The sequence below is a fragment of the Rhinoraja longicauda genome, chromosome 30 (assembly GCF_053455715.1).
Source record: "Rhinoraja longicauda isolate Sanriku21f chromosome 30, sRhiLon1.1, whole genome shotgun sequence".
NCBI classification, from domain to species: Eukaryota; Metazoa; Chordata; class Chondrichthyes; order Rajiformes; family Arhynchobatidae; genus Rhinoraja; species Rhinoraja longicauda.
In genome coordinates this window covers 7,282,473-7,300,423 of record NC_135982.1, presented here as the reverse complement: position 1 = coordinate 7,300,423, position 17,951 = coordinate 7,282,473, and the positions used below count along the sequence as shown (strand labels likewise).

The 17,951-nt window shown below is 40.9% G+C and overlaps 1 protein-coding gene across 2 annotated transcripts in view; it reads left to right on the top strand.

Annotated features, from left to right (window-relative positions):
- Positions 1–16,356, top strand: part of LOC144607875 (transmembrane protein 201-like) — a 49,528-nt gene extending 33,172 nt beyond the window's left edge. The window contains exons 4-7 of one of the 2 annotated variants that reach the window (XM_078424985.1): positions 1,389–1,565; positions 5,809–6,185; positions 12,096–12,299; positions 13,471–16,355. In XM_078424985.1, the coding sequence (XP_078281111.1) occupies positions 1,389–1,565; positions 5,809–6,185; positions 12,096–12,299; positions 13,471–13,483 (771 nt within the window). In that variant the 3' untranslated portion in view covers positions 13,484–16,355. Of the gene's footprint in view, positions 1–1,388; positions 1,566–5,808; positions 6,186–12,095 lie in introns of both variants that reach the window. The other variant, XM_078424984.1, reaches the window with a different exon arrangement.
- Positions 16,357–17,951: the final 1,595 nt, after the last annotated feature.

Sequence of the window (17,951 nt, the reverse complement as noted above, 5' to 3'; positions counted from 1 at the left end):
TTTACATTGAAGCAACTTCAGAAATAGATGATATGTTTATTGACATTGCAGTTTAAATTCATGGTGCATATTTCATAAAAGTAGGCAATCAATCACAATTTCAGATTGTTCAAAAGAAATGGTCCAAATGCCTTGGGGAGCTCAGCATTGTCAACCTGCTGAAAGATGTGTTGGTGGCATTGCTTCAGAAAGTTCCTAAACCCAAGTGGTGCTCAATAGTATTTTGACAGTGGTAATTAAGCTGAGGCCACTTCAGAGGCCATAAATAAAATGTTTACATTTTGAAACTGAGGTGATTGAGTTTTCAAAATTGAGACAAACGATGGTTATGCAAAGGCTTGCAAAGGCTGGGCTGTGTGGCTAAGCGCCAACTGTTTTTTGACCTTCGTCACTGAATGGTGTGTTTTTGAAGAGGTCGACTGTCTCCACAGGTATGGTGTAATAAGATCTTACCCAAGGATACAATGCAAGATTAAAAACTCATACCTTTATGTCAAATAACAATGTGGTTTTAGACATTGTTGGTTCTTTATATTTCCAAAATGGCTCATTGTGTTTCACAACACTGATGTGAGGAGAGATATCAGAGGTGGGTGGGAAAATGTGTTGTGCGGCCATTTACCTGTGTGCAATTGTGTCCAAACTGCTCTCCTTCATAGCGTAGAGCTATTTGTAATCTATGTGAAAAATCCAGGACCTGGCTATGATTTAGATATGTGGGCATTCCACTATAATGGATCCCTTGATGATCAGCCTGCTCCCAAACAAATAGAATGTGCGTTACTGGGCAGCATTTTACTTTGCATTGCCCATTAACTTGTCTAAAATTCTGTTGCTTGCATCTGAACATGTGGCAGCTAATGTTCACTTATGTTCCTTGTGTTCCTGCAACTGAATAAAAGTAATCTTCCATGTCTCAAATTTCAGTCAAAATTTCAGTTGAATTGAGTGATAATTTTGTAACATAATACCCATATTAGACGGCAGTGCAACTGAATTTCTAAGGATTACTTGAAAGTAGAATTAATGTAGAAACAAGGAACTGCGGATGCTCGTTAATACACAAGGATGCACAGTGCTAGAGTAACTTAGCAGGTCAGGCAGCATCTCTAAAGATCATGGATAGATGATGTCTGATCAAAATCTGGTCGAGACCCTTCAGATGAATTAATGTTGCTGTAAGTTTTGAGATCAATAAATGCCACGAACATGACATTGTATGGATCTTCCAGCCTCTTGGAAATACGCTATATTCTAAAAGTAAAAATGTTTTTCATTCAGATATTTTTAAACAATGAAAATGGGTGAACAATGAGGGTGAAGTGCTTGTAAATATGGAGGTAAACTGATGAGCCTGATGGAAATGGAGTTTCTTTTTGTGCCTTTAGGATAAGTATGAAGAGGAAATAGAGGTATATAAACACCATCTTGAACAGACTTACAAGCTGTGCCGTCCCTGCCAAGCAGCGGTGGAATATTATATCAAACACCAAGACCGGCAGATTCGCGCAATTCTCTTTGACCATCAACTTCGTCGAAGAGAAGCTGACAAAACCTTTGTGCAGGTAAAGGTTGGATGTGAAGTTGGTAATAATCTTTTTCATTTTAAAAGCTAGCCTGACTTTTAAATTTTCTGGAAATTTAGCTTCTTTGTTTCAAAGGGCTGGTTTCTTCCCAGCCTTCATCAGGCAACTGAACCATCTTATCAACAACTAGAGAGATTTAGAGATACAGATACAGCGCGGAAACAGGCCCTTCGGCCCACCAAGTCCGCGCCACCCAGCGATCCCTGCACGTTAACACTATCCTACACACACTAGGGACAATTTTTACATTTACCCAGTCAATTAACCTACATACCTGTACGTCTTTGGAGTGTGGGAGGAAACCGAAGATCTCGGAGAAAACCCACGCAGGTCACGGGGAGAACGTACAAACTCCGTACAGACGGTGCCCGTAGTCAGGATCAAACCTGAGTCTCCGGCGCTGCATTCGCTGTAAGGCAGCAACTCTACCGCTGCGCCACCGCACTACCAACTACCTAATTTACTGGACTTTATCTTGCACTATACATTATTTCCTTTAACCTGGTACAATAACATTTAAAAGGACAGGACATGTTGTTGAAAGATTTAGAGAGATAGACACACAATGCTGGAGTAACTCAGTGGGTCAGGCAGCATCTCTGGAGAAAAAGAATAGGTGACTTTTTGGGTAGGGACTCTTCTTTGAACTCTTTCCTCCAGAGATGGTGCCTGACCGGCTGAGTTACTGCAGCATTTTGTGTCTATCTTTGGTGTAAACCAGCATCTGCAGTTCTTTTCCATACAAGGTTGATGAAGATATGGGAACTTAAATAGGCGCACTGGGCCGGCATGGAGGTGTATGCATTAAAAGTGTACACTAGGTTTTGTGAGCACAGTAAAAGTTTATAATGTAGAAATGAGGAACTGCAAATGCTGGTTTGCAAAGGAGCAAAGTGAGTCGGGCAGCAGCTCTGGAAAACATGGATAGGTGACATTTTGGGTTGGGACCCTCTTCTGACTAAAAGAGTGTAGATTCCTTTTGTACACTTTTTCTCATTGGTCCTGTTCTAAAATGCAACTCGATCTCAGTATGTTTAATTCTGCAACATTGTTGCATCTAAGCCAGGCTGTTACTTATTTTACCAAATGTAATTTTTGGCACATTTCCATGGAATGATTTTAACCCTGAGAAAACGGGATGTTTTCTTCATACCATTTTTGGGTTTTATTTGTCAAGTGATTGCCAAATGCATTCCTTCATCAGCTGATACCTAATGGGCATTTCAAAATTTGATGCAACTTTGTCTGCAGTCATTATTTTGCTTGTTTTCGATTAATTTGGAGAACCCAGAATTGCATCCGCTATGTAGGTACAAGCAACTGCAGATGTTGGTCTATATTTTTTTTAAAGGCAGTGCTGGGGTAACTCAGCAGGTCAGACAGCCTCTCTGGATGGATGACGTTTCGGGTCGGGAACATTCTTCAGACTGATTGTAGCAGATGAGAGGAGAAAGCTGGGAAGAGAGGTGGGGGTGGGACAACTGTGTTGGGTATTGCTGTCACCTGGAATCAGAGATTGTGGGTCCAAGACTCTCAAACCTGTCCTGAGTAAGTTAATACTTTGTCAAATATTGGAAATAGATTTAATATTATTACAATTCACTGATATACATTCAGTGCTCCGCAAAATTAATGGGCACATTCACACTGCAGCTGAAGCAGTTTTTCTTCAGACTGATGCTGCAATAAAAGTCAGTTTTGGCTGAATTCAAGTTGTGGCCTGAATTGAATTGAACTTTGTGTGTGCATCTGTCACCTAAATGTTTGTGTAAGTTACAAGGAATACAAATTCAATTTGTGTGTGTGTATATATATAGATATTTGTGTTCCAAATTCAATTTGTTCTGTGAAGTAGTTCCAAGCTTTATTATATTTCTAGTACAGATATTCCATTTAATGTTCCTGTTACTATTTCATTAACCAGCAGAAAAAATATTTTAGTTGAACCCACAAAGTCATTAATTTTGAAAACATTGATTGGATGTCATTTTGGCCCACTTTACTCCATTAATTGTGGTGCTGGTAATCTAGTTATCTCACCATATCTCATCGTAGCCATATTCTCTTACGCTTTCTGAAATTCTGGTCAACTTATGTTGCACCTTGGTTCTAATTCTTATTGGTGAGATGTTGCTTGTAAATTGGCCCAGGTGTCCAAAATTGCATCCCAAGCGTCTGAAAATTTGATTGCACCAGTGCTTCCATAAAAATAGCTTTTCATAACAGCAGAATGTTACAAAGTGCTTTATAGTTAATGCAGTTCAAGTGTACTTCAAATTGCCATCTAGACGAATGCACAGCTTCCAGTTTGAGAAGCCCCATGAATTGTAACGAGGGGTAACTGTAATGGATTTAATTTTTGGGGGGTTCGTGGGATGTGGACATTGTAATGGGCAATGCTGATACTTCTTGACCATCCCAAAGTACACTCAACAGAGGAGGCAGTTAAAAGTATCACCATCTCCATCACAGGAGACAGACTAGTGACGGACATTTACTATAAACCCACTGACTCGCACAGCTATCTGGACTACACTTCTTCCCACCCGGTCCCCTGCAAAAAGTCTATCCCCTACTCCCAATTCCTCCGTCTACGCCACATCTGCGCCCGTTTCACACTAGGGCTTCCGAGATGTCCTCGTTCTTCAGGAAATGGGGCTTCCCCTCCTCCATTATAGATGAGGCTCTCACTAGGGTCTCTTCTACATCCCGCAGCTCCGCTCTTGCTCCCCCTCCCCCCACTCGCAACAAGGACAGAATCCCCCTCGTTCTCACCTTCCACCCCACCAGCCAGCAGATCCAACACATCATCCACCAACATTTCCGTCACCTACAACGGGACCCCACCACTGGCCATATCTTCCCATCCCCTCCCCTCTCTGCGTTCCGCAGAGACCGTTCCCTCCGTAACTCCCTGGTCCACTCGTCCCTTCCTACCCAAACCACCCCAACCCCGGGCACTTTCCCCTGCAACCGCACGAGATGCAACACCTGTCCCTTTACCTCCCCCCTCAACTCCATCCAAGGACCCAAACAGTCTTTTCAGGTGAGACAAAGGTTCACCTGCACCTCCTCCAACCTCATCTATTGCATCCGCTGCTCTAGATGTCAACTTCTTTACATCGGCGAAACCAAACGCAGGCTTGGCGATCGCTTCGCTGAACACCTGCGCTCGGTCCGCATTAACAAAACTGATCTCCCGGTGGCCGAGCACTTCAACTCCCCCTCCCATTCCCAGTCTGACCTTTCTGTCATGGGCCTCCTCCAGTGCCATAGTGAGGCCCACCGGAAATTGGAGGAACAGCACCTCATATTTCGCCTGGGCAGTTTGCAGCCCAGTGGTATGAACGTCGACTTCTCCAACTTTAGGTAGTCCCTCTGTCCCTCTCTTCCCCTCCCCCTTCCCAGATCTCCCTCTATCTTCCTGTCTCCACCTATATCCTTCCTTTGTCCCGCCCCCCTGACATCAGTCTGAAGAAGGGTCTCGACCCGAAACGTCACCCATTCCTTCTCTCCCGAGATGCTGCCTGACCTGCTGAGTTACTCCAGCATTTTGTGAATAAGGCAGTTAAAAGTAACCGTACTGATAAGTGAAGAGTTGCCTTTAAGCAAGATATCAATTTTTTGAAGTGCCATGACAGATTATACATCTTACGTTTGGGGAGTGTATGAGCCAGAGGCCTTCTATGTAAATTTAAATTGTGTTGGAAGGAACTGCAGATGCTGGTTTATACTGAAGATGTCACAAAATGCTGGAGTAACTCAGCAGGCCAGGCAGCATTTGGAGAAAAGGAATAGGAGATGTTTTGGGTCGGAACCCTTCTTCGGACTTCAGTCTGGAACCCTTCTGCAGTCTAAAGAAGGGTTTGGACCCAAAAAGTCACCTATTCCTTTTCTCCAGAGATGCTGCCTGACCCGCTGAGTTACTCCAGCATTTTGTCTATCAGATGTTCTAAATTGTTATAAAATTTAAAACATTCCTAATGGTGACATTTCAAATGGGGGATACATCTCTGTTAATCTTCTGAAGAGCCAAATGTGAAATGATTCCGTTTCAGAAGGGGATTCTGTAAATGCTAGAGCTCTGGGAAAGGACGGGGAGTAGATAGACTTTTTTCCAAGGAGCTGGCATTACATAATGGGACTGCTGTTTGATTTTAAATGCAGATGTATCAAAACCGATTTAATTATGCTAATTCGATGCATTTACTTTATTCTGCAGAGTTCCCATTATTCCAGCCATTCTACTCCATTCAGAGTGTTATTCCTTCGTTTTGTGGCCTTTGTCTGTTGTGCTGTCTTGGTTGCCATGGCGATTTATGGATCAGATGTTTCACATGAAGTCCCAAACACCGCTACTGAAATGCCTGCATCTGATCAGCTACCACGTCCGTCCAATAACAGCAACCAAACCATTTCTCCGGAGCACGATGCCGTCCTGAATGTCCCCGGCTGGCAAGAGCTGCTGGAGATGGTGCCTGAGGAAATGGTGATGAACCTGCAAGTTGCATGGGACTACGGGAAGAACCACCAAATGGTCGTTGTTACCACTGGACTCGTCGCCTGCCTATTGGCTGTACTTCTGGCTGGACGTACAAGGTGAGTCAAATTCCTTTTTCATCGTTCATTTCTCTATCGCAGCCAAGTACATCAGCCATGATTGAATAGCGGAATAGATTAGATGAGCTGAATAGCCTCATTATGCTCCTATCACTTATGAACTTTGAACAAGGCCCACATTTGTTGTCTTAAATTGTTTAGTGGCTAGCTAAGCTGTTTGGTTTCGAGATACAACGTGAAAAGAGGCCTTCAGCCTATCGTGTCCGCGCCGACCAGCAATCACCTTACACCAACACTGTCCTACACACGGGACAATTTACAATTTACCGAAGCCAATTAACCTACAAACCTGTACATCTTTGGAGTGTGGGAGGAAACTGGAGCACCCGGGGAAAACCCATGGGGTCACAGGGAGAATGTACAAACTCTTTACAGACATCACCCATAATCAGGATCTAACCTGTGTCTCTGGCGCTGTAAGACAGCAACTTTACCACTGTAAAGAGAATGCCTATTCTGTTCATCCGCCCATTCACCTGTGAAGGTGTGGGCATGTGTGAAAAACCTGTGCAATGATTTGCCAAAACCTGTTAAAGTTGAGGATACTAGCTAACAAGGTAACTATATCCTAAATTCCCTTAGGCTACAGCAAACCTCTCGTTTGATCAATCAGCAGATGTTTCGTCCCACTTGACAAGGCAAATCCGGTTTAGACTAAGAATGGATGAGGAAATAGTGGTTATCTGAGGAGCATGTTTTGCTTGGAACAGAGGTTATTTGGAGAAACTATAAATAGGACAGGGAGGGGTGATGAGAGTGGGGGAAGGTGTTGTACCTTGAGTTGGGGGTATTGAACACCTGAGCAATAAGTTTGTACAATTAATTTTATTCTGTTCCCTTACCATGAACAGCAGGATTTGTACAGATGTTTTACTTGTACTTGAAATCTAGGCATTGTTGAAAAGCCCAGTATTAACTAATCCCTATTTTTCTTTAAGATGGTGGTATCACCGCCTTATATCACTACACTCAATGTGATGTAAAAGAGAATTCTGATCCTGCTTAGACAAAAGTAATTTGCTGGCAAATGGAGAATATTTACATGCAGAACAATATATTGAAATTCAATGGATGATTATTCGGAGATGTCACCTTTATTTGCTGTTTCACATTCTGCCAATTGGCCAAAATATCTGCAGTGACAGCAAGATGGCTCCTATCTGAGAAACAGTTCAAGGACCAAGCCAGAGCCGTGCAAATCTTGATACCTAATAATGGGCACCAGAAAGGTCTCGACCCGAAACGTCACCCATTCCTTCTGTCCTGAGATGCTGCTTGTCCCGCTGAGTTGCTCCAGCATTTTGACTCTCTAATGGGCACTCCGTTGGCAGGAATTGAAGTGTGGGGAATAGAGCCCTTATTTGCCCAGCACACTTGATTTGACTATTGAAAATTACAGTCTGTTGGCGAGCGTGATTCATAATTCTGCGGTAGCGCACTTGCAGCACTAAATTGCAAAGCACCATTGTCTGTTTTAACTAGAGCCAGGATGTTTAGGTGCTAAAAATCTCTGAAATAGGCAGGCAAATAAGCATAATAAAATTACAAAAAGGGCACGAAAAAGGCATTTATTGACATAAAAGGCATGTATTTCCACCACCAAAATATGGTGAAAAATAATAATATAAAGGTATACTACGTTAAATGACCAAAGTTGCCTGGTTGCACATAATTACTAGCATTTTTTCAAATGATCTGGTGTTAAACTATGCTGTCTGCCAGACAGAATATGCTTCAGTTCTGAAAAACTTCTTTCTACCCCAGCTGATGTCACTGGTGCATACCCGAAACAAGCTGCGGACTCAATGTTCATGTCAATAGACAATAGTCAATAGGTGCAGGAGTAGGCTATTTGGCCCTTCGAGCCAGCACCACCATTCAATGTGATCATGGCTGATCATTCTCAATCAGTATCCCGTTCCTGCCTTCTCCCCATACCCCCTGACTCCGCTATCCTTAAGAGCTCTATCTAGCTCTCTCTTGAATGCATTCAGAGAATTGGCCTCCACTGCCTTCAGAGGCAGAGAATTCCACAGATTTACAACTCTCTGACTGAAAAAGTTTTTCTTCATCTCTGTTCTAAATGGCCTACCCCTTATTCTTAAACTGTGACCCCTGGTTCTGTCGATATACTCCTTTGATTGTTGACCTGCCTCCAGTGTACCGATGACCACATTAGCAACATATCTCCCCACAGCATAGGTTGTCTCATCTATTGAGATCCATATTTTGTTGCATGCAACTTCATCTCCAATTTTCTGCACAACAATGTTGAAGTTACTGTCAACATAATTTTTCCGTAATGATGACAAGCTCGGTATATGTTCCTCTGCGTGTTTCTCTAAAAAACCTCTGAGAGATTGGTTTTCCAATTTCCACAGTGGAATTCCAGCATCAATGAATGCCTTGTACAGATCACTCGAAAACTCAGATTTGCGACTGGAGCCAGCGGTAGGACACAAGCTTGCGTATTTCCCACCTTCAGTTTCTCTGCCGCCGACTTGTGTTTAGCTGTCTGTACATGCTGGGAGACGAAATATTTCTTATCATGATTTGCTGCTTTCTCACATGCTTTGTAAAACAGCACACAGTTGTCTGTAGAGAATATATCACTCCCATACACTCTCACCAAATCGTTCAGTTTTTTCCAAGGCGTTGACTTGACTTTAGGCATTTTGACGCTTGCAAGGGTAGATCCTACAGGAGCGGGGATGCAGACCTCTACAGGCAGGTCAAGTACAAGCTGAGAAGAGGAATCAGTGCTGCCAAGGAAGGGCACTCTGTGAAGTTGAGGAGCAAGTTCTCAGCTAATGACACCTCTTCAGTTTGGAAGGGCTTGCAAGAAATCACAAGCTACAAGAGGAAACCTCCCCCCCGCTCCTTGGACAATCGTCAGCTGACCAACGACCTGAACGAGTTCTACTGATGGTTCGATAAACAGAAACTTAACCCTGATACCCACTCCCCCCCCCCTCCCCAAACAACACTTCACACCTACTCACAGCCTGACTCCAGCTTGAAAAGACTGGACTCTTCCCCACCCACCCCTCTCCCATCACCACGTAACACCCACTTACAGCCTGGCTGCAAAAGCCTGGGGCCTCGTCCACTACCCACAAATGAACGACCGACGGTGGCACCCCCGGTTTTGCCCCGATGGTGGAAATGTTCTTGTAAGTTACGTTAACACGGCAAAAAAAGGCTGATTTAGGCACTCGACCGTGACAAAGGTGAAATCTTCAAAAAAGGTGAATTCTTCAAAAAAGGCATAAAAAGGCACATGGCAAAATCCTGGCTCTAGTTATAACTTTTTGAAAGAGCCATTCTATTAATCTCATTCCTCTTTCTGCACAGATCTGGAAATTCCCCTAATATGCAACTAATTCTTTTTGGGAAAATTGCAATTAAATTTGCTTTCATCATTACCTTTTCAATGATGTACCTCCAATCTTTTCCCCTTTGCATTTTATAGCAAATAGCAAATTCCAGGCACCACTGGAGAGTGAATGGTATTTACTAAGACTGTTCACTTTTTTAGCAAAGAAACGATGGGAGATTTAGCTGACATGTTAACATCTATGCTAATGAAGTGAGACTACTGACTAAAGTGGATTCATATCCACAAGCCATAGATTTAAGATAATAGGCAAAAGGACCGTATGAAAGGTGAGGCTCGGTTTTATGCAAAAACGATGACCTGGAATTACACCTAGAAAAGCTAGAGAGAGCTTAAAGTATTTTTTTATGAAACTGGAAGGTTTCTCCCTTCTAGTGCTCATGTTCTTAAGTTATAGTACCAGAATCAGGCCATTCAGCCCATCGAGTCTACTCTGCTATTTAATCATGGCTGATTTATCATTCCCTTTCAACCCCATTCTCCTTCTGACTATTTTTATTTTTATTTCTATATACTGCACTTTTGTGTTTATTATGGGTATTACAGTGTACTGTACAGTGTAGAGTTTACATATCTGTTGTGCTGCTGCAAGTAAAGAGTTTCATTGTTCCGTTTTGGTACATGCGACAATAAAACACTTGCCTCCATTAACCTTTGACACCCTTATTAATCAAGTACCTGTCAATCTTCATTTAAAAAATAACCCAAGACTTGACCTCCACAACCTTCTGTGGTAATAAATTCAACAGATTCACCACCCTCTGGCTTAAGAAATTCCTCCATCTCCATTCTAAAGGTACATCTTTTAATTCGGAGGCGATGGCCTCTCGTCCTAGACTCTCCCATGAGTGGAAACATCCTCTCCACATCCACTCTGTACAGACCTTTCATTATACGGCAAGTTTCTATGAGATCCCCCTTCATCCTTCTAAACTATAGCGAGTACAGGATACGAGCCATCATTCGTTAACCCAATCATCCCTGGGTTTATTTTCATAAACCACCTCAAGATCCCCTCCAACGCTAGCACATCCCTCCTCAGATAAGGGGCCCAAAGCTGCTCACAATACTCCAAATGCAGTCTGACCCATGCCTTAAAGCCTAAACATTACATCCCTGCGATTGCACATTTTGGTACGCTGTATTCCATCTGCCACTTCTGTGTCCATTCTCACAACCTGCCCAAGTCCTTCTGCAGACTCCTTGCTTCATTTGCACTGCCTGCATAATCATCATAATGCTGTATGATTTTGATTTAACGATACCAAAGTGGAGGGTACAAAGTGATGGTCAACCTCCCAGCTAGCTTCCTCTTTTGTGTTGTGCTTAAGTGTTATATGCACTGAGACTGAAACAACAAAACTCTTGCTGCAGCTTTGCCGGCACATTAAATGCAACAACACACAAATAAATATGCAATAAGTTATCAGTTATACCAGATAAACCAAACCATAATAGTGCAAATCAAAATTAGCTAACAAAGCCTAGAGTAGTTTGATATTGAAGTAGGGCTGTGGTTAGGGTTGTACAGGGTTGTTCAAGAAGCCGTTCTTGAACCTGATGGTAAGGCTCTTCGGCTTTCTCAGTGCCACCTTCCTGATGGTCGCAGCTAGTTGAGAGTGTGACCAGGGAGGTGTGGACTTTGATTTATTCGCAAAATGCTGGAGTAACTCAGCAGGTCAGGCAGCATCTCAGGAGAGAAGGAATGGGTGACGTTTCGGGTCGAGACCCTTCTTCAGACTGATGAGTACCTGAACGAGTTCTACTGAAGAAGGGTCTCGACCCGAAACGTCACCCATTCCTTCTCTCCCGAGATGCTGCCTGACCTGCTGAGTTACTCCAGCATTTTGTGAATAAATCGATTTGTACCAGCATCTGCAGTTATTTTCTTATACTAGGTGTGGACTTTGATATTAGCTGCAGCTTTGAGGCCATGCTTCCTGTGGTGGGGAGGTCAATGCACCATGATGGAACGGGCAATGTCACCACTTTCTGCAACCACCTTTGTTACCAAACCATGCCATGATGCAAATGGTCAGTATGCTCTCCACCTAGATGATTGCCTGTTACAGTATTTAGTGTCATGCTGAACCTCCTCAAACCACTGCCAGAGGTGCCAGTGAGGTTTCTTTGTGATTGTTGCATCAATGTACTGGGCTCAAGGCGGGTGAGAGATCTGTACGCCTGGGAACTTGGAGCTGTTGATTCTCTCCACTACTGTCCTGCAAGTGAAGGCAAGTGCTTGGCCCCTGAGCTTTCCCTTTGTGAAGTCAACAATCAGCACCTTGGTCTTGCTAACAATGAGAGCAAGATTTTTTTCTTCCAAGTATGTAGGCAGGTACCTCAATATGCTAATTTGGACACTTCAAAACCAACTTTCAATTGATGCAAACTAGTTTGTGAAATTTCGTGTCTCTTAACCTTTGTTTGGAATATTGTTTTAATGTATTTCATTTTCTTTCCCCCCCTCCCCCCCCATCAAATTCCCCTAGGCTGCGGAGAATTGATGCAGTGGCTTCCATTCTCTGGCTGGTGGTGATGAGTGTGTATTTGGTGGAGAATTACCTGCAGACCGATGTTCCTGGCTGGCTTGACACTTTGAAATTCAGTACCACCTCCCTGTGTTGCTTAGTGGGATTCACTGTGACCGTCGCTACCCGGAAGTCAACTGCTCATCGGCAATACAGGGCACGAAGGTCAGAAACTGAACAGTGAACGGTGGAAGCATATGAACTCTTGTGTGAATGATTCTGTCCTTACACAGTGGAATGCTGTTTCTTATCCTTTCCCAGCATTTGGTTGTCTCCGAAGGAATTTAAAGTTACAGCATCATTTTGTGACCGATGTGTTAGCTGGACTTGATAATCTTATAAAAACAGACGTACATGGCAATGTACTCTTTTCAGGCTAAATGTAATGAACATAAATTCATTAGGCAGTATTTCAAATTTCATAATTTTTTTATTGGAATATTTAGCCCGGGTAATGGTCATCAATTTATTCGAGGGCTTTCAATTAATCTTTTAACATGCATAATTAACACTCTAATTGACATAATTGTTTAAATCGTTAATTGTGCACGTTGAAAGCATAAAGGGGGTATGGTTTTAAGAAAAAGTATAATGCTCTATTTGTTAGGTCAGGTAGACCTTCCAATGGCAGTGAGCCCTGATCCATCTTAGGATTCCTGCAGTCCTGAAGACCAACTGTTTAAGCACAAGCTTCCTTGTTAATGATCTAATTTCCTTAATTGAAATGAATTCAGTTGGTGTTTTTTCATTATATGCTCCCACCAGAAATTGTTGGGGTATTTTGTTTATTCTGGTTAGGATTCCCAACCCTCCGCTTTAGAGTGGGACAGTTAATTGGCTGTTTACCATAATTTGAGAACTGCTCAGCACCTTGATCACATTAATTAAGAACTTAAATTGGAGTTCTTAAAGCTAAATGTTTTCTGTTAAATGACTCAAAGATGTTTAAACAGAGCAATTAGAACGGCATAGTTCGATAAACTCCATAAAGCTGGATGGTTTTTAATTGATGTTGAGAAATTGTTATCACTTTGCAGCCTTAAGTATGAATAAATCACTGCTTAATTGGCACGGGTCAACACATTGGAATTATGACATCTTGTGGCCGTTAACTGCAAATGCATATTCTTCAAAGTTCTTTATTTCATTTCTATCAAATTGTCATAAGCATAAAAAATGATGAGTGTGCTAAAAATGGTTCTGGATTTTTCAAGTGGCTGCAACTGTTCCAGCTCTTCAAAGTTGTAACTTAGTCACAAATACTGCTGATTTATTATCTGCATTCATTTTTTGAAATGAAAATTAAAAGAGAGTTCTTTTGTTCTCTCCCATTTAGAAACTCGCAGTAATAATGGACCTCCTTTTTGAACGGCTAGGAATACTAAAGTTCTCACTGAACATGTGCAACAAAGAGGAGCTAATCCCAATTTTAACCTCTTGTGCTGCATTGAGCCTGACTCTTCAGTTTCATGATATTGCGTCAGATCCTATCTGATCCTATTTTCCTGCCACACCAGTAACACCTCCCAGGCGAATGTGATTTGGTTTTGGTTCTTTCTCCAGAATCATGTCATCTCCCCTACCCAACCAGCCTCAGGATAAAAAGAAAATATGTTGAAAGATAACACATTGAAGTTTGTGAATATCAGGAATATGAGGGGGAAAAGTGGGTGTGTTTGATTTTCTTCAAAGTACAATCAGCCCATTTTAGGTCTGGAAAAAATGATTGCTGTTTCTTTAAAAGAAAAACTTTGCATTCTTGGCTTCATACTAGTGAGTGGGTGATTTGATGGCTTTGTTTTACATACATTGTATTGTAAAAGAAAATTACTATTTGTAAACTGGTTGTCGGGAAGACAATAGAATTAATCCTAAAAGTCACTTTTCGTTCCTGAATTGGGAAGATGGTGTAATATTAAAGTGTTGCTATCACTGGCGTCATCATCTCACCTGTCACTAGTTCCAATTCTTTATCTCTTGCAGATGCTACTTTCATAGAATGGTTTCTTGCCTTTTTTGAATGCTGAATGGCTGGTATTTAAATAGCCAGTAATATTGGGACTGTATCTTGTATAATATTGCACCCCAGTAGCTATAATTTGGGTTACATTTAAATTATGTAGTATCACTGGCTTTTTTTTCGTAAACAATGTCACATAATGTGTAATTCAATATTTAGACAAAGATGTATTAAAAAAATAATGTGTACAATTTTTGTTACCCGGTACACACTAATGGTACTTATCACGTCAATTTTAAATTTCCACGCAATTTCTGTTAATGCACTAAAATCGTCGGATTCATTGTAAAGGTTTTCTAATTTTGAATTGTATTCATAGAGTGATACAGTGTGGAAACAGGCCCTTCGGCCCAAACGGCCAACAATGTCCCAGCTGCACTAGTCCCATTTGCCTGCACTTGGTCCATATCCGTCCAAACCTGTCCTTTCCATGTACCTGTCTAACTGTTTCTTAAACGATGGGGTAGTCTCAGCCTCAATGACCTCCTCTAGCAGCTTGTTCCATACACCCACCCCCCTTTGTATGAAAAAGTTACCCCTCGGATTCCTATTAAATCTTTTCCCCTTGACCTTGAACCTATGTCCTCTGGGAATATCTTTTATTCCCAGAAGACATTAAAATAATTCATCTTTTAATTGAAATATTATCTTCATTTTATTTGAGACGTCTCAGCATTCAAAAGGGTGTACACCTGTTTGACTTCATTTGTCTTCGTTGTCATTAATACATTTAATCATTTTTAAATGATTTGCTTAAATTTGGAGGCCCTGTAGCCTTTTTCTACAAATCTTATTCTCTTTCCTTGAACTGTTACAACATTTAAAGTGAATATTTTGTTCTAGTTTAATCAGTACAAGTTTGGCTTGTTGGCTGGTAGTATCATGTAATATGTAGTAGAATTGAAGCTTCTAGGTTTATATGTAGTGTGCTTTTAATAAATTGTCTATTCAATCAATGAATATATTCCTTGCTTATGTGCTGTTACCATTCATCTCCAAATTGCAACCATTCACAGCATTACAGTAATTCTGCTCATTTAGAGAGATGCCAGGGGTTCGTTGGCTAAGGCACATTTCTTTATCGTTTTTCTAATTTATAAATGCTTTCAGGGTGACTTTTTAGAACTTTGAGAATTGAAAGGTTTGAGGTGGATGTAGAACTGGAGCGGCTGAGGAGATCTAACTCCCTCCAACGTAATTAATCAAAATTAATTGCTGATCAGGTCCGACAATAATGTAAAATCATCTCTTCAGAAAGCAGACAGTGTCGGAATAAAAGCTGTAACTTGGAATCTTAATTACCGAGCAAGTTCCATATGCCTTTAAGAGAAGAGTTGAAGTGCTTGATTCAAATATATATCTTCATATCTCCAATTTAGTTGCTGGCAATTTTCCCTTTGCATTTTTATTGTAGATTTAAAAGGTATTTAATTTGCCAGTTGTCATTTAACTGCATTTAAATATTGTTGGAAAATGTGTTGCCGCTGTTTGTAATTTTAAAAAATGTGTAAACATTGCAGTTTTTAAGCAGTAGTCAAGTCTAATGTATTTACAGGTTTTTTTTCTGGCAGTTTGGCTGCCTTCAACTGCAGTATATAAAATACTAATACAGAATATAGCTATGAACTAACATATCAGATGGCAATGTTACTGCAGTACTATGTAATTACAACCTGATGAGATTTTAAATGATAAGTTACAGTCTATGCAATGTAAAAATATTACTGCAATATTTAGCTTTGAGTTAATGTAGAATGGAACTGTTGCAGTGATCTGCTATTAATCTAATGTGATGAGCAGTTTACTCGTGTTCTGAATTTAAAGTGTTCATCCAGGTTAATATCCTATTGCACCTCCAGAATCTACTACATTCATTGCACTGCTATCATACAGACTTTGTTCATTACTAGCAGCACTCCTTGCCTATTGCAGTCCACTGAGACCACAGTTGTGCATTATCAAAAGATATATCGGCACAGCAATCTGAGTTGCAGTTGAGCTGATGAATGCTGTAGATTACAGATTCAACCTGAATTCACTTGTATGTGATCATCTTTATGCATCTTATGCATGTTTATCATACTGTCCAAGTGGGCGATTTAGAGTAAACTACAGTAACCCAGATGAATCAATGGGTCAGTGCGAGATCTTAATGGCACATCCCTTAATAGTAATGAACTAGCCTTGTTGATCAGGAGACCGGCGATAATCTCCCAGAGAACATAGATTGTTTTTCGATAGATGTTTGACAGATTTGATCCATGTTTGATCTTTGAAAATAAAAAAAATAATTACACCACATATTGCTGGTTGGAATATAATTGTAGAGCAACTTTCTGACTTGAGTTCTTGTGCTCGGGATCACTGAAGCTGTGGGCAAGTATTTTAAAATCTATTACTTGGAACAAGTTTAGTGTTGATTGGCCTTGGATTCCTGTGATATTCTTGAGGGAAGCTCAGTATGTGGCTGATATATTCATTTAAATCCTCTTTAAATCCTTTGGATCTTGATCTGTCTTTTTAACCATTGCGCCAGTGATCTTTCTGTTTGTTGTCTCATTCAGTGCTTATGTGGTATTTTATTTCTTTGAACACTCTGGTTCAGTAATTGCTAACATCTGCTAACCTGATTTCTCCACAGTTAGTTAGCCCCCGGGACCATTCAGAAATTAGCTGGGAGCTGTCAGATTATAGCAGGTGGAAGATGAATGGGCACCCAGTAAAGTGCATGAGTAGTTGAGTCCGTCGACAGAAAACAAAAGAATGGATGAGTAACTCGGCAGAGCTCTGATAATCAGACGAGGTGGTAGATGGCAGCTTTTGCCAAGTGACGGTGTTGGGTTTGCAGCTCTGTCAGGATCATAAAGGATAGTCGCTTGACAACTGTATGGTTCAGAGATAGACACAAAGTACTGGAATAATTCAGCAGGTCAGGCAGTATCTCTGGAGAAAATGGATGGGTGATGTTTATGGGTAGCTTATAAATGGGAGTGTGCCAAGATTGGATTTTCAAGAACATATGGTACCTGTGGCCATATTTGGTGTCTGTTGGTCATCTAATAAAGCCATTTTCTAGTGGGAGTCGGTAGACTATAACTTGTACACTGCCATCAGGTATCAATTGAAATTTCAATTTATGATGAATTCAGAAATAAGTAATAATCAAAAGATAGAAAATTCACCCTGCAACCCAACAGAATTACATTCTTTTTAAAAGGTCGCACATTTTAAATTTGTTTTTATCAGATTTTCCCCCATTCTGGTCCCATTTGTTCAAAATTGCAATTTTGATAGGATTTTGCTCTTTGTAATCTGAACAGAAATATTAATAAGAACCTTTGATCTATAGCTGAAGATGTTCTGTTTTTTTGAGTTGAGGTGGGTTTCATATTAGCGTTTGCTTTGTCCCAATCCAGCAATTTGTGTCTTGAGTTTGAGGTACATCCCTTGCGCATGTCTTACTGTTTACCGTCACTTCAAATGTCAAAGCTCTTGAGTCAGCTCACTGATTAGGTTGGAGGTAATTAGCTATTTTAATTGCCTTATAAATTATGAATAAGATAATATTACCTAAGCAGACCCGACCAGCGTTTTTATGTACTAATCAGTTGTCTTTGTGATTCTAGCTGTAATTTATTTCAGAAGTTGGGTAACTGAAAGATTGAGAGAAAAATTTATCAAGGATGCAGTAAACACACTAAAATTCCTGGATTACTGAGATGTATTAAGAGATGTTATGGAATGGAGAAACTAAATTAAATGATAAAATAATGAAATTTGCAGTTAAAAGTTGGTAT